Source organism: Gymnodraco acuticeps, unplaced genomic scaffold (assembly GCF_902827175.1).
Source record: "Gymnodraco acuticeps unplaced genomic scaffold, fGymAcu1.1, whole genome shotgun sequence".
Classification (NCBI taxonomy): Eukaryota; Metazoa; Chordata; class Actinopteri; order Perciformes; family Bathydraconidae; genus Gymnodraco; species Gymnodraco acuticeps.
Window position 1 is genome coordinate 927,281 of NW_022989778.1, and position 25,215 is coordinate 952,495.

Genomic DNA, 25,215 nt, shown 5'->3' on the forward strand with positions numbered 1-25,215 from the left:
GTAATATATCCATGGGATTTGTTAGCGGGGCTCCTTCACTCCTGCAAATGAGAGAACAAGAAAGAGTGAGATAAGTTAACCTTCTTTCTTATGAATGGTGAAGAAACACAACTGTTGCGTTAACCTGCAAGGCCTATTAACTAATAAGCTTTGTTTCAAGTTTGTATTGTAATACATAAAATAAGAAGGACTTTTATTAATCCCTCGTGGGGAAATTGTTTCTCTGCATTTGACCCATCCTAGTGTTAGGAGCAGTGTGCTGCCATTTTGAACGGGGCCCGGGGAGCCGTGTAGGGAACGGTGCCTTGCTCAGGGACACCTCGGTAGCACTTGGTCTTGCCGGGACTTGAACTGGTGACCTTCCAGTTACCAAGCCAAGTCCCTATCGACTTCGCCACACCGCCCATCACTCTTAACACAATTAATTTGCATTCTGCAGGGTAGCTTATGAATTTTACTCCAGGTGTGACTAAAGTGTTATTTGAGTGTTGATTATATTTCACATCATCAATCCAAATCTGTAAAGTAACTACATTTATTAAATTAATGTAGTGGAGTAAAAGTACACTATTTACCTCTTATAGTAGGGCCTAGTGGAGTAGAAGGACACAGAAGCAAACAATTGAAATACTCAAGTAAAGTACAAGTCCCTCAAAATTGTTATATTTATATATTTTTCTGAAACAAAAACATTTAAAATGAATAAATATATATATTTTGAATTGCCTGTGGGAAGATCCCAGATCTCCTTCAAATAACTTGCTTTGTCCAACGCACAGTCGAAAACAAATTGATAGCCTAGGCTATAAGAGACAATTTTGATTCAATGTAAGACGTTGGTGCTGGTGCTTTAGTTACAATTTAAACAATTCATATATTATCAAAGTAGTCATCAATTGATTTCCTGAAGATCAGTCAGTTGATTAATTACACTTATTAATGGCCCGTCCACACGGCAACGTGCGTTGCTTCAACGGAGACGCTTCCCATTCACTTTGAATGGGGTGACGTCAAGCTTTGCCGAACTGCATTGTGGTTCCGTCGCGTCGCTTTGCCTCCTTCGAAAGTTGAGAAAGTTCAACTTTCCAAGCATTACGGAAGCGCCAGCCAATCAAATCATATGCCAGTACAAGTGCTAGCCAATCAAACCGCATGCTTGTGTGACCGGGCGGGAGATTAATGTGATTGGTTGTGTGTTGTGCGCCAGACACGGAACATGGAACCGTGTGGACGATAGTCTGCTGCTCCCCAAACACATGATTTGATAAGCCTTGTGTGATGCATGCTGTCGATACACTGTGTTAATGAAGTTAGAAGCGCTATCAGACAAATGTGATGGTGTAGTGCCGAGAGATAGGGAGTCAGAGGCGGTGCAATGAAGGTGCAAAAGGGTACTTTATTTAGGAGCAGAAAAGGACATGTTGTCCGGTTGCAGTCCGGGAAGAAGAGAGTGAAGTCAAGAGGGCACACAACATATATAGAAAACACATAACATGTCCGTGTGGGAACAATACCCCCAACTGTAGTTCCATGTATGAATTATGTCCCAGTGTATTAATAGGTGGTCACCACAATGGTGTATTAATTGTTGGTCAATATGTGTTTCGATGCAGAAGCATGTTCTTCGTCTAAGCTGAAGGGGGACAATCATGTCTCTAAATGCATGTTATGAAGGCATAAAATACAAGGGCCCCCACGGTTTACTTGCAATACTACAAAAGCTTTTAAGCAGAGCAGCAACACTATTTCATAACATGACATTCAGGTCCATTTAGTCTTGGCTGAACCTCCAGTGTGTGGGCCTGTTTACTGAACTGCCCAGTGCAGCAGTGCTAAACCAAACAATCACTTTCAAACACAGCAGGGCACAACTGACTACACAAAGGAAATGATGCTTCCCTGGACTATATTGTCAAACATTTAACTAAATCTGTAGTGTTTTAAAAGAAAACCTGCTGTTCTGTAGCCCCACACATGCATTTGTTCTTCAGTTGTTGTTTTTCTTTTGTCTTTAGGTGCCCCAACTTAATGCTTAAAATGACTAAGCCTTTACCTTATGGGTCTATCATGTAGATAGCATACAAGACAGGAGTTGTGACTGCATGGTTGCATTATTTAAGGATTTCCTTCTGAAACACTTTGTGATTTCTTCAAAGTCAGGACAAAAGATCTCGAACATGTTAAGCAGCAGATACTTTTTATTTCCATATTTTAAGGCGTGGGTTGTTTCCTTCCTGACTTTGAATGAACTACACCACCTTCAGTACAGTACGTAGCCTGCCCTGGATTAGCTGTTATTCTACTAGTGTTAATGTCAACTGCTAATGTTTTTACTCTTTGGGGAAAACACAAGATTAGCAGATAGATTTACTTTTAGGTACAATAACTATTAGTTACTATTATTACTGCTTCATTAATGTTCAAGCATGATTGTAGCTAAATAAGGGGTAGATTTCACTTTAATGACTTGGTAGACATCTTTTGTATGACAGTCTATAGGAGGACATCTGGTGCCCAGTCAATGTTATTGCAAGGCATTTTGATTTTCTTTTTTTAGATTGAGCAGGGCAATTTTCTCAGAATCTCATTGTGGGGTGATATGACAGCCCAGTAGGAGTCAGCTAATTAAACGTCTTCTCTAAACAATGTTACCCTTAGCAAATAATTGTGTAGTTTTGCCCAGCACATTAACGCGTTTGCAAATGTCAATCCATTTAGGCAAGCATAAAGTAAATGAATGAACTGCTGGGGAAGTGTGTAGCGCTGATGATGGGCTAATTTAGAGTCTAATCATTTCCCTACTGAGGGAGTACAGTCACATGCATTACATTACATTACATTACATTGCATTTAGCTGACGCTTTTATCCAAAGCGACTTACAATAAGTACGTTCGACCAGGAAGACACAACCTTGAAGAAAACAGAATCATATAAGTACATCAGGTTTCATAGAGCCAAAACATTTCAAGTGCTACTCAACTGGCTTTAGGTAAGCCAGTCCTTTATTAGTATATAAGTGCTTTGTTAATAGTTCTATCGCTCGAAGTGGAGTCGAAAGAGATGAGTTTTCAGTCTGCGCCAGAAGATGTGCAAGCTATCTGCTGTCCTGATGTCAATGGGGAGCTCATTCCACCATCTTGGAGCCAGGATAGCAAACCCACGTGTTTTTGCCGATGGGAACTTGGGTCCCCCTCGCAGCGAGGGCGCAGCGAGTCGTTTGGCTGATGCAGAGCGTAGTGCACGCGCTGGGGTGTACGGTTTAACCATGTCCTGGATGTACGAAGGGCCAGATCCATTCGCAGCATGGTAAGCAAGTACCAGTGTCTTGAAGTGGATTCTAGCAGTTACCGGAAGCCAGTGAAGGGAGCGGAGGAGCGGAGTGGTGTGGGAGAATTTAGGAAGGTTGAAGACCAGACGAGCCGCTGCATTCTGGATGAGCTGCAGAGGTCGGATGGCACATGCAGGTAGACCAGCCAGGAGGGAGTTGCAGTAGTCTAGGCGTGAGATGACGAGAGCCTGGACCAGAACCTGCGTCGCTTTCTGTGTCAGCTGGGGACGTATCTTCCTGATGTTGTAAAGCGTGTATCTGCAGCAGCGGGTTGTAGCAGTGATGTTTGCAGTGAAGGACAGTTTGTTATCTAGGATCACACCCAGATTCCTTGCAGTCTGAGTCGGGGAAACAACTGAGGTGCCAATGTTGATTGTTAGGTCAAGAGTGGGACAATCTTTTCCCGGAAGGAAGAGCAGCTCAGTCTTGTCAAGGTTGAGCTTGAGGTGATGAGCAGACATCCACTGAGAGATGTCAGCTAGACAAGCAGAGATGCGTGCAACGACCTGGGTCTCTGAGCGGGGAAAGGACAGAATTAATTGGGTGTCGTCAGCGTAGCAGTGGTATGAAAAACCATGCGGGCTAATGACTGATCCGAGCGAGTTTGTGTACAGGGAGAAGAGGAGGGGACCAAGAACAGAGCCCTGAGGGACCCCTGTAGTTAATTGACAAGGGTCGGACTCAGACCCTCTCCAAGTAACCCTGTAGGTGCGGTCTTTGAGGTATGAGGTGATGAGGGAAAGTGCAGAGCCTGAAACTCCAAGTTTTTGGAGAGTGCGAAGGAGGATCTGATGATTCACTGTGTCGAATGCAGCAGACAGGTCCAACAGGATGAGGACAGAGGAGAGGGATGCAGTTTTGGCAGTGTGCAGTTCCTCCGTGACAGCAATGAGAGCAGTTTCTGTGGAGTGACCTGCCTTGAAACCAGACTGGTGCGGATCCAGAAGGTTGTTCTCATGGAGATAACAGGAGAGTTGTTTAAAGACAGCGCGTTCAAGTGATTTAGACAGGAACGGGAGGAGAGAGACAGGCCTGTAGTTTATAACATCAGACGGGTTGAGAGTAGGTTTCTTTAGGAGAGGGTTTACTCTTGCCTCCTTGAGACTGTTTGGAAAGTGACCAGAAGTTAGAGAAGTGTTGATGAAATGGGTGAGAAACGGTAGAATATCAGGAGCGATAGTCTGAAGGAGGTTTGAAGGGATAGGGTCCAGAGGACAGGTGGTAGGGCGGGCAGAGGTAATGAGGGTACGAACCTCACTTGGAGAGAGAGGGGGAAAAGGAGGTTAGTGTGTGGGTGGAAGGAGGGTCTGGTGACCCAGCGGTGAGTAAAGGTGAGTCAGAAAAAGAAGAGCGAATATCATCAACCTTTTTTTCAAAGTGGGTAACAAACTCGCTTGAGAGAAGTGAGGAGGGGGGAGGGGCTTTTGGAGGGTCCAAGAGGGTGGAGAAGATGGGAAATAGTTTTTTGGGATTGGAATAGGAAGATTGGATCTTATCTTGAAAGAAAGTGCTTTTTGCCTGAGAGATCGAAGCAGAGAAAGAGGAGAGGAGAGCCTGATAGGTTAGGAGGTCGTCACGGTGTTTGGATTTCCACCGTTTCCGCTCTGCTGCCCTAAGGACGGTTCTATTAGCACGCAGTGCATCATTTAGCCAGGGAGCAGGAGGGGACTGACGAGCCTGCCGAGATGTGAGAGGACAGAGAGAGTCCAGAGTGGATGAGAGAGTAGAGAGGAGAGATTCTGCAGCAGAGTTTGAAGGCAGGAGTTGGAACGAGTCAGAGGAAGGGAGGGCTGAGAGCACCGACGAGGCAAAGGTAGAGGGGGAGAGGGAACGAAGGTTACGGCGGACAAGTGCAGGATGAGAAGAGATTAGTTTGTTATGTTTGGAAAGGGGTAGAGAGAATGAAATGAAGAAGTGATCGGATGTGTGGAGCGGGTTTACAGAGAGGTTAGAAGTAGCGCAGTTCCTTGAGAATATGAGATCAAGGACATTGCCAGCTTTATGAGTCGGTGGGGACGGAGACAGTGAGAAAGCAAAGGCGGTTAACAGAGATGTTAGTTCGTCTATCTTCCCTGTCTGGAGGTTGAAGTCTCCGAGAAGTACAGCGGGAGGGCCAGTTTCAGGGATGTGTGAGAGGAGATTATCTAATTCCTCCAAGAAGTCCCCCAAGGCGCCTGGTGGACGGTAGAGAACAACAATGGTTAACTGTATAGGATGGGTTACTGTGACGGCATGGAATTCAAAGGTGGGAGGAGTGAAGTTAGGTAGCTCGAAGAGGGAAAAGCTCCATTTGGGAGAGAGCAGGAGACCAGTGCCACCTCCTCTGCTAGTTGGTCTGGGTGTATGGGAGAAGGAATATGCAGTGGAGAGAGCTGCTGGGGTGGATGTGTTGGATGGAGTAATCCAGGTCTCAGTGAGAGCAAGGAAATCCAGAGATTGCAGGGAGGCGTAGCCAGAGATGAAGTCAGCCTTAGGAACAGCTGACTGGCAATTCCACAGGCCACCTGAAACTAGATGTTGGATCTCAGTGGAGCATGTGGGATAGACGAGAGCAGGCCGGTTATATCGATTAGGAGATACACGGGGCCAGTGATAATTGCGAGAAGACACATGAACAGGAATGGAGAAAATACACATGATTATAGCATGAGGGGTTAGAAAACTAAAGAAAAGAGAAATAAGACACCAGCTCAATCAGAGTAGGATTTGCCTCCTCTTTGCCTCCCTCGTGACTCCCGTAGGACTCCAATGTCTTTGTCAGTCTTACTCCCGTAGGACTCCAATGTCTTTGTCAGTCTTCGGCTGTCTGACGCTGAAGCTGACGCTCCAGGAAAGAGCTACCTAAAATGGACGCCTGATTGCTGAGTTCTCACAGCTGTAGGGGCACGCCCCTCTAATTAGTTAACTATCTACAGCTGATGGGCGACAATAGACTGGCCCTGCCTATATTATAATGCAGGATTGAGAGCTGAGACCTGTGAAGCAGGTTTCGCCTGAGCAGATCTGAGATTTAAAATCTCTCAAAAGCGATTTAGCCGTTTTAGCTACAATAACTACAGAACAATTATACAGAGTAGAATAAATGAAACAGAGAAGTCTAATTAAACAAGAATATAACTTACAGTGGTTGCTGCGTCAATAGGAAATGTCGTCACCCGGTCAGATGTACACATTCATTACTTCTGCAAAGGACTGTGTGGCTGTTGAATTGTTTGTCACTGACGTAGTGCACATCATCCTCATTAGTTCTAAACAAAATATTATCTTATGTACAGGCATGCTTTCAATTGGAAAAACGTAATTTTTGTTATGGTAGGTCAAATCTACAGTGTTTAATATCTAAACAACAATTGTAATTCATCACTTTCATTTGAACTGCAAAGGGGATAAACTCAAACCATAAAGAATATAGGAATTAAAAAACTGACTATGTCTAAATAACAGATAAATTAAGAGTTCATCTTCAAATCAATGAATTTGGACTCACACACCATCTTAAGGGTTGTCCTACAAATGATGATAATGACAAATGTTAAAATATTGTATTGAATTGAATGTGTTGGTAAATGAGAAGAACATAAGAAGAAAAACAGATACTGGATAAATGCTGAGGTTTGTATATTATAGGTCACGTTTATAATTCCTATCTCATTCTAAGGTATCTGTACCCTATTCCACTTTGAGAGTAATTCAAATGGGACGTATTGAGTTGCGTACTGAATGAGTCACAGCGCTGTTTTTATTTTTGGTATAACACCCACAGTGTCTTGCAGAACAGCAGCTCCTTTAAGTTGGAAGGAAGTCAAGTCTGTGACTAGATTTAGCTTAACCGAGTTCCCAGTGTTTTTTTATTTCTCCTTGCACTTAATTACCTGTAATCCAAAGCGGTTTATATGTGAATGTTTGGGTGTGTGGGGCTCTGTCTGCACCTGTCACTATGCAGCATGTTAGAGTAGGCAGAGCAACAACAACCTTGCTGCATCAGGTATATTGTATGATGAATATCATTGAATAGCAATAAATGAGGAAATGAATAGATGACATCACAAGGTAATGACTAAGTGAATTGAAGATAATCACTGTAGGGTTGAATAACGCTCAGGGGCTTTAATACGACTGTCTTTATAATTCTTATACATGTAAAGAAGGGTTTATTTGTGATTAAATCAGATTCAAGGTTACCATTCTAAACAACTTTGTGAATGGGATTTGTTATCAATCTAGACTGGATTCGTTGTTTATTTAGCCAAGTGTTGAAGGTAGTGGCCATAGAAATGTCTTCCTTCTTTAGATATATTCGAAATAAGTCAGACATGACTACGGCCATTTGCAGCTCACATCAAAACAATCTAGCTTTTTACTGAACTGTTCTTTTAAGTGAGTGTTTTATCATAGCTTTGGAAAAAATATCCAGCAAGTGATGATGGTACGTTTCCAGCTCTGCTGTGAGGTCCATCTGGATGGATTACCATCACATTCTCATTTGCATTTACAAGAGCAAATCTTTCCCATAATCCTTCATTGCACTTCCCTAATAAACACAGACATATTACAAAGCTGCTGTTGCTTTCCACCTTACCGACATTTCCCCTGCTTTAAGTGCTAAACTGCTACTCTCCCATAATGCCCTGACACTCGTCTATCACAGGCTGTGTGATACAGGTGAACAGCAGCACTTGGCATTTGTCAGCTTCCTGCCACATTTTATTTTATCCTCTACCCTTGTCTTGCCTTGTCCTCGTCCTCTCATCCTGCTTGTGCTATGCAGCGGTATCATATCCTCCCAGTTACAAGAAGACTCCACCTCCTGTGCCCCCGCGCACCACCACCAAGCCTCTTATCTCTGTGACAGCCCAGAGCAGTACAGAGTCCACCCAAGATGCCTATCAGGAGGGCAGGCATCCACAGGGCGGTCTGTGGACCACGGACAGCCTCGGACGTCCCATCTACAGCTCCATGGGCTCCATGGACAGCCTGGACAGCACCAAGGCAGTCACCATGGCCATGGAGTCAACAGCAGGCAAGAGGCATGCATCTTTGGGCAGCCACACTTCCGTCCAGACATGCGATAAAGCAGTGCTGGTGTCCAAGGCTGAGGAGTACCTCAAAACCCCACGCTCATCTATCGGGATACAGGTAACAACAGATCTGACAATGGCCATCATTTCACTGATGTGTGAATATCTCTCTGCTAATAACACCAATCTCATCTGTCTTCTTCTATCTAGCCCTGGCTGAAAGGATAATTCCCCTTTCCTCAGTTTAATATTCATTAGATAATAATATGCATGAGAGCTGTCCTTTAAAATCCAGTCGAACTATCTCAGAGTTCTCAGTAAAATCACTTAAATCATTCAAATACACTTTATGATAGCCAAAGAATACACCACTTTTTAAAATGATTTAGGTAGTTGTTTCAATAACATTGCAGGTCTTGCACCATTGTCCAATTTCATGGTAAGAAGACTAGGTTTCTTTATGGAAGATTTTATCTATATTCAAATATCCCAGGAGACTACGAAATCTTGAACTGGCAAAAAACTACAGTGCACATTTGCAAATTGGTGAATCTTGTCTTTTCGAGAGGGTAATACAAATTCCCAAATGTACCAATTTGTGTGAAGCACTATACAAGGTTTTAAAGGCTTCCTGACCTTTACAAGTGTCTGTATTACGTGAAATGGACTTATACGGAGAGAGCAGTGATTAAAATTAAAAGGAGGATCTCTCTAAAAAATATTTTATTACAGATGGAGACTTGGATCTTCTCTAATAATAAACAAATCTAGCATACATAAAGTAAATGGTAGCCATGTGCATCTGTGCTTTGTGGCGTCTGTTTATGTCAGTTAATAATAGTAATGATGGTTGGATTGTTTTCCACCATCTGTATTTATCAGGTGGAAACTGCGACAGACTCTGAGACTGAAAGTAAAGGCCTTCCTCAGTTCCATTCGATAGGGATCCAGGTGGAGGATCACAAACGGTATGCATCTCAGAGTAAAGAGACACAATGTCCATAGTCTAAGCGTAATTAAGTTGCATTGTCACTTTAACTTTCTCAGGCAAGGGAGGTTCAAGCGCTCCAACAGTGTGACCACTGCAGTACAAGCTGACATGGAGTTGGAGGGCTTTCCCTCCATGGAAGACAAGGGCCTGCAGTTCGGTGGGGGCTTCGGTCGCCACTCTGAGCCCAGCACGCCCACGCAGTACGGGGCTATCCGCACGGTGCGCACACAGGGCCTGTTCAGCTACAGGGAGGACTACCGGCCCTCCAGCGGGCACTCCAGCCCGCAGCCTGAACCCTGGCTGGTCCAACCCAGTCTGGAGAGCACCGAGACGGGCCGGGTGTCCCCCCTCCGCAGGGACGGCAGCTGGTTCATGCAGCTCCTTCACAATGAAACCAAGCGGCTGGAGGGATGGTGCAAAGAGATGGAGAGGGAAGCGGAGGAGCATGACCTGACGGAGGAGAGTGAGTGTCCCGACTCTATTCTTGGTAAAGCAGGGGCTGCTTTTCTGTTGTCTGAGGTCAATGCTTTCATTGTATTTGCAAAAAAGTGCATGTTGACAATGTATCGTGATAGGCGTGTTTTGAACAGATTGGATCCTTGTGAATGACTGAAAGACATGTTTGCCTTTGCCAAGCTGTTAGTATTAAACCAGAATCTCTTTTTGTCTCTCTCTCTCTTACTATTTCTGCAAGTCCTAGGAAAAATCCGGAGTGCGGTGGGAAGTGCTCAGCTACTAATGTCTCAAAAGTTTCAGCAGTTTTACTGGCTATGTCAGCAGAATCTGGTGAGTATATGTTTGTGAACAAGAACACTGTATCAACCTACATGCTCTTAATGTGTCACCCAGAAAACGTTCCTCTTTCTCAAAGCTGTGAGAAGGTGCTCAGCCTGAAGCTGCATTTGTTCACCTTCCAAAACTAGACCAAAGGGATCAATAGTGAAGCAGTCCTTCTGCTGCTATTGACCCCACAGTAAACGAAAGGGGAATTCCAATAGGAAGCAGCACCTGTGTCGAGGCCATCCATTAGGCACGGAGGCAGCCGTTTGAATGCGACTCCAGAATTTGAATAATGGACTGTCATACTGTCTCACTGTTTAGTCCTCATGTCACGTCGACTGGAAACTCATACCTTTTCTAATATTAACTATCCACAGAGTGGGCATATATCAGAGACTGATAGTATCGTGAGGGGGAATGTTTCTGCAGATACAGTAGAGAGAGTCTGTGAGAGAGACAGGCAGGCACTTAATCACACCTTACAAAAGCATAGCTCATTTTTGTGTGAATGAAATGCAGAACCTAGTTGAGGTAGGTCAAATCTGCTCTCTGGTGGCTTTTTTTGTGCAGACAAGTGTGTGCCTTTGGTGTGTTGTTCTCTTTGGATGGTTTTGGGCCACAACCTCTCCCCATAGATAGTGGCATGATGAATTAAGTCTAACATCGGTAGTGACAAGCCTTAGATTGCCCTGAGCTTTCAGACGTGTCTGAATAAATCTGTTTTTCTTCTGGATAGAGGGGGGACTGCATGATGTGTCGATAAAACGCTCCAAACGTGCTTTGAAGTTTGACTTGACAGACCCTTTCTTGGTCTGGGATCACATAGATTCTGTTTGCCGTCTGTGGTAATGAGTCAGCCTGTGGCTGCCTGATGAGATGAGTGTGAGTTGTGGTCTACAGCCCACTGGGTACAGTAGGTATCAAGAACACCAACGCACCACAGAAATGCAGCAAGAATGTTGTCATTTATATTGTACATAATACATAATGTAAATTACATTAGAATGTAATAACAGTATTAATCTTTTTTTCTAATTCTACAACAATTCTTCACCTGTGCTCAGTCCTCCTTTTTGCTAAATTGCTGTTGGTGAAAAACATGTTCACTTCCTGCTTTGTTCTCTGCATTAAACCATAGAAATGACATTTTAAGAGTAAATAAAAATCACTGCTGCTTCAGAACTCAATGGACCATATCTTCTGTTGTAAAAAGGATGCATAAAAAGGCAGTTAAGGAGTCAGTCCAGGTTACAAACAACTGTTGGTGTTGTGCTGCCACACAGTGGTGGGAATGGTGAATGTCTAAAGTAAGTTGTACTTTTGAATGTAGACTTGGTAGATTTAGTCAAGTATTTATTTCAAGCTTTCCAAGTATCATACAGGTGGTACAGTATAATGCTGGTTCATGAAATGTAGTTACAGTTTAAGGTTCTATATTTTCAATTGCACTTCTGCACATAACAAAGACAGGAAATCATTTCATTTGAGTTAAAAAAAATTAAATAAACTCACAACATTTCATACTGCTGTTTCTTCAGGACCCCAGTGCCATGCCCAGACCCACCTCTCAGGACCTGGCTGGGTTCTGGGACCTCCTGCAGCTCTCCATCGATGACGTCACTGCCAAGTTTGATGAGCTGCAGCTGATCAAGAGCAACGGCTGGCAGCTGGTGGAGAGCCCAGAGAAGCAGGTACAACTGGGATTCAAACACGTGATGATTAGTCCTAATGGGCTGCAGATGAACTCACTCAGCTTTTGAGAAAACTACAGTAACAACAATTGCCTTCTTTTTTTAGGTTTGTGACCAGCGGGGGGTTAATCCTTCTCATCATAACACTGCAGGGACAATGTTAGGAGGCAACATCAGTTCAGCCTAAAACAGCTAGTAGCATCATCTCAAATAATCTGTTTTATCCCCACATCAATTTAGGACAATATTATTGTAACGGAACACCATGTTTTTGGTCTGCGGTATGTTAGATAACTTAGTGAACAGTGGCACTCAATGGCGCATGTTTCCCATAGTACACTTTGTACTATCCCTGAACACACATCAAACTTTTCCTTTAACTGTGAAATTACAGTCACACAGCAGTGGCTTTTGTGCCATCTTACTTGTTTTGCTATTAATCAAATCACAGATTAAGCCTTGAGGTGGCAAAGCATTAAACATGTTTAGAATGTCCTTTTGCAAAATAAAAAACATTTGGATTATCAAACCATCCAGTTAAACCACCAACACTAAACAGCTGAAATTAAAGCACATTGGTGAGAGTGGTTCTTGTAGATAAGGGAGCTGCATTTACAAGAAGCCCATTTAGATGTTAATGTGGCTTTAGAGATAGACTTGCTCCTCCAGGGCACTCGGATAATTATCTCCGTGCTACAGTTGTAGTTGTGCGGGAGTTATTTACCTCCAGCAGTTGTTGGCACATTGCAAGCTCCATGAAGCTGAGCCCAAACAGAGACACAGATGCTCTGCTCCTTCACAGTCTTACACCATGCCGTTAGAAAATCTTGCATTACATTCAAAGGTTTTTGGTTTATTAGTGTGTTCAAATTGGAAGGGTAATGTTCTGGCTGCATAACAATTTAACGTTTCTGTAGTTTCTTTTGTCTGAGAACACAGTTTCATGAGCTGCATCCGAAGCTCTTAAATTGCATCCATGTTTCCCTCACTTGCATCTTTTCTTTGAGTCCCTCGCACCAGGGATTCATGGAGAGACACATGCGCATAGAGAAGAAAAGAGAACATGTGTTTTAAGAGCAATAGGATGTCTTTGCAGTCACATACACTGAACAAAAATATAAATGTAACACTTTTGTTTTTGCTCCCATTTTTCATGAGATGAACTCAAAGATCTAAAACATTTTCTACACAAAATAACCATTTCTCTCAAATATTTTTCACAAATCTGAAAAAATCAGTGATAGTGAGCACTTCTCCTTTGCCGAGATAATCCATCCCACCTCACAGGTGTGGCATATCAAGATGCTGATTAGACAGCATGATTATTGCATAGGTGTGCCTTAGGCTGGCCACAATAAAAGGCCACTCTAAAATGTTCAGTTTTATCACACAGCACAATGCCACAGATGTCGCAAGTTTTGAGGGAGCGTGCAATTGGCATGCTGACAGCAGGAATGTCCACCAGAGCTGTTGCCCGTGAATTGAATGTTCATTTCTCTACCATAATCCGTCTCCAAAGGCGTTTCAGAGAATTTGGCAGTACATCCAACCGGCCTCACAACCGCAGACCACGTGTAACCACACCAGCCCAGGACCTCCACATCCAGCATGTTCACTTCCAAGATCGTCTTAGACCAGCCACTCGGACAGCTGCTGCAACAATCGGTTTGCATAACCAAAGAATTTCTGCACAAACTGCCAGAAACCGTCTCAGGGAAGCTCATCTGCATGCTCGTCGTCCTCATCGGGATCTCGACCTGACTCCAGTTCGTCATCGTAACCGACTTGAGTGGGCAAATGCTCACATTCGATGGCGTCTGGCACGTTGGAGAGGTGTTCTCTTCATGGATGAATCCCGGTTTTCACTGTTCAGGGCAGATGGCAGACAGCGTGTGTGGCGTCGTGTGGGTGAGCGGTTTTCTGATGTCAATGCTGTGAATCGAGTGGCCCATGGTGGTGGTGGGGTTATGGTATGGGCAGGTGTATGTTATGGACGACGAACACAGGTGCATTTTATTGATGGCATTGTGAATGCACAGAGATACCGTGACGAGATCCTGAGGCCCATTGTTGTGCCATTCATCCACGACCATCACCTCATGTTGCAGCATGATAATGCACGGCCCCATGTTGCAAGGATCTGTACACAATTCCTGGAGGCTGAAAACATCCCAGTTCTTGCATGGCCAGCATACTCACCGGACATGTCACCCATTGAGCATGTTTGGGATGCTCTGGATCGGCGTATACGACAGCGTGTTCCTGTTCCTGCCAATATCCAGCAACTTCGCACAGCCATTGAAGAGGAGTGGACCAACATTCCACAGGCCACAATCAACAACCTGATCAACTCTATGCGAAGGAGATGTGTTGCACTGTGTGAGGCAAATGGTGGTCACACCAGATACTGACTGGTTTTCGGACCCCCCCAATAAAGCAAAACTGCACGTTTCAGAGTGGCCTTTTATTGTGGCCAGCCTAAGGCACACCTGTGCAATAATCATGCTGTCTAATCAGCATCTTGATATGCCACACCTGTGAGGTGGGATGGATTATCTCGGCAAAGGAGAAGTGCTCACTATCACAGATTTTTTCAGATTTGTGAACAATATTTGAGAGAAATGGTTATTTTGTGTATATAGAACATGTTTTAGATCTTTGAGTTCATCTCATGAAAAATGGGAGCAAAAACAAAAGTGTTGCATTTATATTTTTGTTCAGTGTAAATGTCTCACATGGTCTCTAGGACAAATGGCTTTCATAGTGGCCTTGGTCTGTCCCAAACATACACATGTACCCAAGATAATTAAAGTATATAAAAGCTTATAGTATGTATTCAAAGATGTGCACTCCATCGTGAAAAAAATAGCATTTCATTTATCTGCAGTGATTCAACATTTACCATTTTCTGCAGTATTTCCTTAATACAGTAAGCCTCTCTGCCAGTGGTTCATTGCTTTTATCCTCGTGTTCTTGTGCAAAGCTATTATTTTTCCCTGATGAGAAAATTAAAAAAGGACCAAACTATATAAAACAGTGCTCATGAATGAACAAAATATTGTTGTCAATTGTATTATGTGTTGTAGAGGAAGTGTTTTATGCAGACAAATCACTTCATAGTTATCTATGATGACTGATAAGATTGAGAAGTGCTTTAAAAAAAAACTTTTCAACATATTTTGAATTAATATTGTTGAGCTGCAGATCACTGATTGAGTCTTTGGTTTGCATTTCCACCCTGTGAAAGCTTTGCCGTTGGATAGCATGCTATAATAAGCCACAGTTGTTTGCCTTGTTTAATCCTGTCATTCTGTGCCCTAAGGAGCGGAAATGGCCGCCACCTCTTCTAAAGCGACAACCATCAAAGGGCCGAGGTGGCATCTTGCGGGAACGCTCTCTTGACCTTCAGGACCGCCAGCGACAGGAAGCGCGCAGACGCCTCATGGCCGCCAAACGAGCAGCTTCTTTCAGACAGAACTCAGTCACAGAGAGGGCAGACAGCATCGAGATCTACATCCCAGAGGCCCAGACACGGCTTTGAGGTCCACAGATTCACCTTTAGCCCCTGTTGTCCACTTCCACCCAACACCAGCTGGTGGAGTCACATCCAGCCTGCTGTCACCATCTGTCACTGCTCGTCCACTCTCTCATCACCCGTCGCCATTCTCTTGGTTGTCACTACTGAAGCTACACTAGGCAAGAGTTCAGTTGTAAATGTATAATTTTGTATCAGCTTAAGTCACAATGTGGCACTGCCGTAGGAAAGAACGCCCCATCTCGCTTGAAAAAGTATTAATACAACATTTAAAACAAATCTCAATACTAGGAGAACTGGACAAACCACTATAAAGACATGTTGCCCCTTGAACCTTTAGTATTTTTCAGTAAAAACTGATCCCATATCAGATTGGTCAACATGAGCCACTACCAGTTGAAGTTGCCTAGTGTAGCTTTAAACCTACACGGTTCTGCACCATTAGAATGAGCTACTATACCCCCAATATATACATTTCACCTGGTATTTATTTTTCCACCTCATATATTCAAGTTGTTGGTTAATTTAGTCATTGCCAATATTGTTAAAACCCCAGTCCTCTCCATAGTTGCCATTGCCCCACTGTGAGAAAGGGGTAAGACTACATCTTCCACATTCAAAGTGAGACACAAAGTGCAACTTTTCTAAAGTTTCTCACCAGCAACAGTGGTCTGGAGAGTGATGTTTCCAGCAGCAAGGCAACAAAGCCTTGTTATAAATGTAGATTATTGCCAAACTCCTGAAAAGAGAGCGAATAAGTGTATTTATTATGAGGTTCAAACTCCACACAGCCTCTGCTTTGGAGTTGGCTCAAACCTGGCAGCTTGTTGGATACATTTCTAGCTGGTTTGTGGTTAAAAAGTCAAAATAGAAAAGTGTTAAAATATTCAACAGCCTCTCGGAGGTGCTGCACAACAATAACATCCATCGTTAAGCAGGCAGGACCACTGTTGCTGAAGGAGATTTCAAAATAGGGCAAAAATAAATCCTAGACCATCATTTTAGAGTTTCCATTCATAAAACCATTCCCTCTTAGGACTTTACACGTTAAAAGCTGCTGGATACATTTCCATTGCAGAACAAATATGAATTATTAACTAAAGACAGTTTATGCGCAGCTTGGAGAAGGTGACTGTATCAAACAATGCATTTTGCACCTTATAATATTCATGTTTGTATTTCCAAGGGAAATGTAGTTTATGAAGCTCATGTGATATTGTTGCAGTTGAATTGCAAGGACAGATATGGAAACTTTACTACAGAATTTCATACTACTCTATAGATCATATGAACTGCACCTTGTGTTTCTTTTCTTTCCGATGCCGTTCAGGCCTCTCGTAATTACAATATTGTGACACTTTGAACTATACTTACAGTATCTATCATATGAACAACATCACAATCGACAGTATACATTTACTACTTATAGTTGGAACAGTTGTGAGTTGATTTGACAGTGCGTTTGTCTTCTCTTCCTCAGCTAACAGAAACCACATCTCATATCTCACTTTGTTCCAAGTGGGGCTTTTCAAAGACACTTTCCTGATCTGCTCGTGTAGTTTAGGAAAGACAGGTGCAAATGACACTTTAATAATATTCAGTTACTATAGTAAATGGTGCTGCTTTTTACTCTATAACGGTTGTCCTTTACCCAGTCCTAAGTGCACGCACACACACACACTCAAGGACTTTTTAAACAGAGATTTATTAATATGGTGCCCGTCGTCTCTGATGACTTTTGGTGGATTGTGACTTTAGAAAAAGATCATCTTTGCAATGCTCTTGCCCTCAGTGATGTGAAGGAGGAGAAGGTTTTATGGTTTCACTTCCTTTCTAAACATGCAAAGAGGTTGGTGTTATTTATTTACCAGATGCGAGAGACTACAAGCTTTGACATTCCACCTTAAAATAAAATATGCCCACCCTGAGCCAAGGGCATTCTGCTAAAGCTGGCTGAACAGACTGCATTGTCCATATTTTATAACACAGCAACAATGTCCAACAATTTGCAGCTCATGCACATTCATCCTCATTTGCAGAGCCAACCCCAGCTAATTAAAACAAATGTCGATACAGGGCCACTAGAACTATGCTGCAGTGTTTAATGTTTCCCATTTTATTGTAATTAGAATAGCACTGAGTCGTGGAGGGCAGTCTGTCCGCTGTAGATGCTTGTGTGAGTGTCAGGATTATGATGGGGTTTATTTTTACTTTGAGTTTCAGTAGTTCTTGCTTTGTGACGTGTGCACACCCTAAAACTGAAACCCGAACCTTACCAGACGGCCTTAACCTCATGAATGTAGAGCCCAAAAAAATGCAAAAAAATCACTTCCTCTGAGACGAGCAGCTGCTGAAAATCCAATTCAATTTGAACGGGAGAGAGTTTACTCCAAAATCTTATAATAAATACATTTAAGTTGTTCTAATTCATTTCGGCTTCAAGCTTAAACATGCCGTGTCACCAATCTTCAGCTCATCTCCCTGATTCTCACAGGAAGTACAGATGTTTTCGCCATTACGAAGGCAAAGGCGTTCATACATAAACAAAAACAGATTTTTTGTTTTACAGCATGTCAATAAAATAGAATCTGATCGATTCATACAAGTTCCAATAAAAATAAAATTCAAGAAATTGATTAAAAGAAATGCAAACTAGAATTCATGATATAGTTACACATTTATGTAAACTGTAAAATTAATGCTTATTTTTTGTGGAGTTTATATTTATATGCACCATTAAATATATTTAGACTTGATCTCTTGTTCCAGCTCTAAATCACCTTCACTAATCCAAATTATCGCCGAGTGAACTAGTTACTAGCTTACTGTGTATATACTGAGCCCCGATATATACTAAATAACTATTTATTGAATATAATTATACTTTGCTTAAAAATCAAATATATTATATAATTACAGATTCTTATAACAGGTTATTCTCAATGGATTGTACTTAACTTAAAAACAAATATATTTTTCCATGAAGGGGCTTTGCCTCAAACAAAACTCCATTATATTGTATTTCAGAGAAGAAGATAGTGGCTGATTCCATTTACCCTCTGTAGTCAGGAAGCTAAATTATTTAAGTCATTTCATTTTAAGAAGCCTTGTTCTAATCATATTCAGTCTGAAGAACAGGCAGATCATCTTCTACAAAGTGTAGTGCTAAATGTTTTTTATTCAGTCTTTTTAAAATGTATGGAAATAAGGGCATAACAATGGTGGTATCTTCTTTTCCTCAATTCTTCCCTAGCAGATCACATTCTGTATGTTTCTAATATATATATCATTGACAGACTTACCTTCTTTTTGCTTGCTTGGTTGACTGGTCACACTTTTAGGGGAACAATCTTCTCACCATACCTTGAACAAAGAAAAGAGGTGTATTATTTAAAGTGGACACTTAATGTGAAAACCTGAAAGGAGTGACTAACATATTTTTGTATAGAAGTCAATCTAATCCAGCAGCACATGGTTGATTTAAGGCATATTTTAGTAAACACTATATATAGTAGTGCAACAAGTGTATTCCCTGTGGTGAACGTCACCAGAAGTATTAGAGTTAACAGATTATTCCCAGTTTAATTCATGTTTTGTAGGACAATAAAAACCTCACGCAATCTTCCACTTCCCTTGTAAGTCTATTAATATCAGCATAATAACTCATGAAGGAGAATTTAGTTTAAAATATTAAACACCTCGTTTATTTCACTGGTCCCGCCCCCATAGGGACAGACAGTAGCTTCTCTGATATTTGCTGACGGGCTACTTCAACACTCTGACTGCTCTTCCACCTGACCGAACGTCAAGCAAATCAAGTCTACTTCCCACAGACTGCAAACTGTGATCCCATCACGTCAGTGCTTCATGATCTGGCACTCATCAAACAGAGGTTTTTGTAGTTTCTTATGTTGCCAGGGTGTTTGAATTGATTTCACTTTTAAACCAGTAGGCATGAGTCAAATCTGTGAAGTGTTTGTCATACGGTATGATGTTGGTTTAGCACATACAAAGGGGAACAGTAGAGTGACAATGATTGACAGGATGCTGTCTCACTGTTGGTGGCTTGTGTCAAAAATGATGTCACTTTGGTTTTTGCACCAATCATCTATCAGTAACAGACACAAAGATGTCCTCTAACGTCACAGGGACACCAGCTGCTGCGAGGGATGAACACAACTAGAGTATGTGTGACGTGAAATACACATTTTGCGGTTTCAAGCAGGGTATTCTATGATCATAGTTGTATATTTTGAGATTACTCGTCATGAGCATTGCATCTCTGATGAAGCGCTTAATATATTTTGCTTTTTCAGGTCTGTGTCATATTTGTATCCACCGTGCTATGAGGGGCTTAGGAGTTTGGCAATTATGTACATGACAAATCCTCAGGTGCCTTACAGTTTGATCCTCTTAGGCCTCTGTGAGGGAGTGTTTTGGGGTTGAGGAATGTGAAAGGATTTCAAACACCTCTCAGAGTGCGGGTTTGTTCGTGACACCATTACAAAGGGCTGGAAACTGTGCTGGGTCGGGCTGCAGGAAAACTGATTTACATTGATATTTGACTAATCCAAACATCCTACTGTAATACATATAATACAGTGTAGAGGAAATCAAAGGAGGATTTGCTAACTTTTCAGTCACATGTTCTGCTTCATTAAAAACAAGTGAATTGTGGAAAATCTGGAGCAGAAATGGTGATTTTAACATCTCAGAGTGCACGTCACATCTAGTTTAGCAATTTATCTCCTTGAAATGTCCTCATTTTCCACCTAGCTGTGATATTGTAATCTCTCGATGTTTGGCCTTTTTTGGCATCTACAGAAACTAAGGACTGACAAACTTGACCAGCCAAAAAGTGCAATAGTGTTTTCATACGAAGACAGGCGGGCTCACCTACAGCTATTTACCTCACGGTTATTAAGTGTGTTAGCGAACATGGTATAGTAGGAGTAGTTGTAATCTCCACAGGAACACTTTGTCATGCCTGTGTACTATGCAGCGGTACTTCTGTGGGGCGGCAGAGCTCATGCAGATCACCTTTTATTTACAGAGCACTGAAAGCACGCTGTCCATCATGCTTTACACTACAGGAGCAAAAACTGTCCTTGTCATCCAGGGCTCAATCTTACCATGGTCACCTATTTATTTGTATGCTTATTCAAAGAGAATGAAGCATCTAGTTTAAAGAAAGAGTCAGCTAACTCTCAGTAATACTCCCAGTAGTTTCACTGCAAGGTCATTCTTCCTTGTTCACATCTGTTTATGCTTCGTACAGCACGGTACGCAGCATCATATTTAACATCTTAATAGTTGTCCTGATGATAAACCTCAGAGAAGTCTGTATAGGTGCTGAATCAACTACCTTCTCTCCTTGTGATTTGCTTTCCTTTTGTTTATTCTGACAATCAGCACACACAAAAGCATCTCTCACACACACACACACACACACACACACACACACACACACACACACACACACACACACACACACACACACACACACACACACACACACACACACACACACACACACACACACACACACACACACACACACAAAAGCATCTCTCACACACACACACACACACACACACACACACACATCACTTCAGGGGACATTACATTGACTTACATGCATTTCCTGGAGACTTATCCTAACCTTAACCATAACCAACACATGCCTAACCCTAACCCTAACCAAGTCTTCACCCTAAAATTAATGATTCCCCTCATGGGGAACTCCATTTTGTCCCCATAAGGGAGGCGAGTCCCCACACGTGACTATGTAAACAGATTTAGGTCCCCACAAGTATAGTAATGCTAGACCACACACACACACACACACACACACACACACACACACACACACACACACACACACACACACACACACACACACACACACACACACACACACACACACACACACACACACACACACACACAACAGCAGTGTCATATTATATCCTCAAGATAGACCCCTTTTCCTTGTTTGCTTCTTGATACAGACTCCATTCAATTTTCCCTGGAAGCTTTTCTCCTTGTTTCTGATACAGTTGCACTGCAAAGATGTCTTTTTTAATGATTGCTCTCTCTTCTCATAAATCATGTAACTTGTGATGATCTTAGATCAGTGTTTTGTCTGTTGTCTCAATCCAAACAGCAGTCAAGAGAGTAATTATGGAACATTATTTGATGTCACGCTTGCGTTAATACTGGGCTGTATGAGAGTGTTTCTACTCCTCAAGCAATAAGCCTAATTTACATATTTAGTTTGACTCTTTGTAAAGCTAAACCTGAGGGCTGTTAGGTACTGCTGGTGGTTATCGCTGCTAAAAGAAACTGTTTGACATTTTGGGAAATATGCCTATTTGTTGTCTTGGCGAGAATCAGAGAAGTCGATCGTTTTTACGTTAAAAATGAAGTTACAAGCAGCAGCTGATTAGCAACGCTTGGCATAAAGACTGGAAACGGGGCGATGGCTGGGATACGTCCAGAAGTAACAAAATAGCACCTCTAAAGCTCACTCATTTTCTCATTTGATCATGTTTGTTTATTTCGTACAATACTAAGGAGTAATATATTTATTCTGTGGTTTTGCAAGGGTTTTCCCACATAATATATATAGACATTTGTATTCATTGAGATGAACCCCTTGAGATGCACCATCTCGTTTTCAAGGGGGTCCCAACAAAACAACTTACAGACATACATAAACAAAAAGACAAAATGCAAAACATGACACACAAGACAAACCACATACAGTCTGTTAAGTGACATTCAAGCAATGCATACAATCATTACAATTTGAGACAGTCGAGCAAATCAGTTTCATCAATATCAGTTTCATTAATAACAAGTACAGACCAGTTGAAAGTGAGATGATAACATGTTTAAACATACCCAATGATGCAAGAGATCTAATAGCAGCAGGTAAAGTATTCCAGTCAGTTGGGGCTTTGAACATGAACGCTCTTCTGCCAATCAATTTGTTTGCAGAGGGGACAGAGAAATACATCTGAACAGAATGTCTAACTTGATGAAATACTGCTTTAAATAAGGGGGATAGTTAAGATAAATGCATTTAAATATCAGCTGGAGCCAATGTGTGTGTCTTCTTACATTTAAAGAAGGCCATTTCAGTTGGTTATACATTGTGCAGTGATGTGTACGAAAAGGACAACCAAGAACAAATCTGCATAGTCTGTTGTAGGCTATGTTGAGTGGAGCAAGATCTGATTTATGTGCATTTTGGTAGACAACATCACAATAGTCCATAATCTGAAGAATAAATTGAGAAGCAATTCTCTTTCGTAATAAAAAATAAAGTAATAAAAAACGAACTTCTTGTTGTTACACACAGACTTTTGTATGGGACTATCAAACACGATTTAACATGTTAATTAGGGAGTTTAAGGGATGCTGGTAGGCACATTTTGTTACCAAACTGTTTCCCCTATTTTCAGTCTTTTCGGTAAACTAAGCTAAAAAGAGGCTAGGCTAAGCCAAACCAAGCTACGGTAAATTAAGCTAAGCTAACCATCCCCTGGATGTAACTTTCAAGTAAGCAAGTAAGAAATATGCACAAGACTAAAAGTAATAAATAGTTGAATAAAAAGTGATAGATTTACACATATGGTTATGGAATAAAGAACAACACAATATAAATTAGGTGAGGTTACCAGCTAAAGTCAGTAAAACGTTCAAACAAGAGATTTATTTTTAGAGAAACCTACTTCCCAAAATGTCAAATTATTCCTTTGAAAGACGAATATTTTCTTATGACAATTAACTGAGAATTTTTTAATGGCGTTGTAATATTTTCTCATACATGATTTCTGTAAGTGATTTTACTATTCATTTGTATTTTCTTTTTTACTTGCGACCTCAGTCCGCATATACTGAGTTACAAACATCTGCTTATTTTTAGGAACTGTGCTCTACTGTATGAATGGGAGGAGAAATTAGTTGACATCTGTGCCGTTCTTTATGTTTCAAAGGTTTATGAGGAGAGAGAGAAGTCACAACTTAGTTTGCCTTTGGTGGAGAAATGTATTGTGTCGTGGCTGTGGGTAGAAATAACAAGAAGGCCTATTATGGGTTTTGCAATGTGACATGAGAACATTTAAAAAAAAAGTTTGTGGTAAGCTTAAAACTATTTTGAATTGTTAGATATATCAATAATGAGGATAAATATAATGCCAAATATTCAGTATTTGTACAGAAATATACATATATAAATATATAATATATGCCTAATTTACATGGAACTATTTTCCGCTCTTGACCATGTTTTTGTTGTTTACTGTTCCTTTGTCAACATTATTTTATAAAGATCTACAGATAGCATGCAGGATAGTGAAAATGAATGTATTATTTAGTGTTTCATTGCTGTTCAGTATTACAGCACTCTACAGATCAGTTTGTGTTTGTAACATTGATTCAAGCTGAATATTTCATTTCTAGATTTCTTTACCTATAATTGTAAACTTTTTTTTTTTTTTCTAAATGCAAGGTTTCAAAATGGTTTCAACTATTTATATCATTTTATCATTTTCCTGCTTTATCAATGTGGCTCCGTATATTTTGCCTCTTCTAAGTACTGCTATCAAACATCTGTTGTAAATAATTATGCAATTAAACTTTTTGAAGAAAACGGCATGGTTGTGATTGAGTGCCTTCATTTTTTTCCTGTAAGTACCGGGGGTGTGGAGAGGCTTGCAGCTGTCAACAAGCCATATGGGATTTGAACTCAAAGCAAAGTGATTTATGGGGAATAAACAAAACCCCAATAAAGTGTCATTTATCCTAACTCTCTATATAACAATAAACAGAAAAGCACTTGATGATGTGCAATCAAAGTGAAGTGTCTCATAACAATATTGGCCCCCCAGTTACAACTGTGATTAATTAAGTGACTAATTGATAAATGAAAGAGCCGTAATGAAGTAGAAACATGAACTGCTGCAAATGAAGGATCTCTGACACAGCAGACATTCAGAGGCACATTTTAGTCAGCCAAAGACAGTAGACATTTTCAAATTAGGAACAACTATTTGATATGTGAAGTAGGATAAATAAGTAGTACAATAAAATACACAACCCAGTCTCACGGCATTGTGTTATAGTCACGAAATTAATTTAATCTATTGATTTGTGTTCACCAACACGATTTTTGCATTTGTTTCGTGTCGCACAGAACGATTTTAAAAGCAATGTATTTCTATTGGTAGTATATTTCATGCCTTTCGTACCACGTCTTTTTGTCCGGTCGGGTCTTGGAAGACCGGAAGCTGTGTGGTTCATAACAAAAATGTCTTCCTCATTATTTTACCCTAAACCTAACCCTTTTATTTTAAATTGTATAATGTCGGAGTTTTTTTGCCGTCCGCGAGGAAAATCAATGGGGCTCCAGAGCCTCAGAATACTGAAATCTGTATTTAAAAAAAATATGTTTTCCTTCTAATTTGTTATTATTTGGTGCATGCACGAAACATACTACCAATAGAAATACATTGCTTCTAAAATCCAGAATACTGAAAGCTGTATTTTTTTAAATCTCTTTTTCCTTCAAATTTGTTATTATTTACATTGCTTTTAAAATCGTTCTGTGTGACACGAAAAAAATGCGAAAATCGTGTTGGTGAACACGAATCAATAGATTAATTTCGTGACTATAACACGAAATGCCGTGAGACTGTGTTGAATTACAGGCATGTCAAAAGCACTAGCATTTTACAGTATACTAAGGGTAGTCTAAGTAGTTTGACTGATTAATTAAAATATTAATGTCAAAGTGGAGGTTGTGTGGATTAAAATCGTATTTCTGAAATGTCCAAAAGATATAATTGAGTTGATTTTAAGGAGG

General features: G+C 41.2%; 1 protein-coding gene across 10 annotated transcripts in view; it reads left to right on the forward strand.

The window, feature by feature from the left end:
- LOC117548990 (disks large-associated protein 2) overlaps positions 1 to 17,302 on the forward strand; it is a 105,254-nt gene extending 87,952 nt beyond the window's left edge. For 6 of the 10 annotated variants that reach the window (XM_034220576.1, XM_034220590.1, XM_034220530.1 and 3 more), the window contains 6 exons: positions 8,098 to 8,465; positions 9,230 to 9,315; positions 9,395 to 9,825; positions 10,033 to 10,124; positions 11,657 to 11,809; positions 15,132 to 17,302. In XM_034220576.1, the coding sequence (XP_034076467.1) occupies positions 8,098 to 8,465; positions 9,230 to 9,315; positions 9,395 to 9,825; positions 10,033 to 10,124; positions 11,657 to 11,809; positions 15,132 to 15,350 (1,349 nt within the window). In that variant the 3' untranslated portion in view covers positions 15,351 to 17,302. The remainder of the gene's footprint in view (positions 1 to 8,097; positions 8,466 to 9,229; positions 9,316 to 9,394; positions 9,826 to 10,032; positions 10,125 to 11,656; positions 11,810 to 15,131) is intronic. The other 4 variants (XM_034220544.1, XM_034220562.1, XM_034220583.1 and 1 more) reach the window with 2 other exon arrangements.
- Positions 17,303 to 25,215: the final 7,913 nt, after the last annotated feature.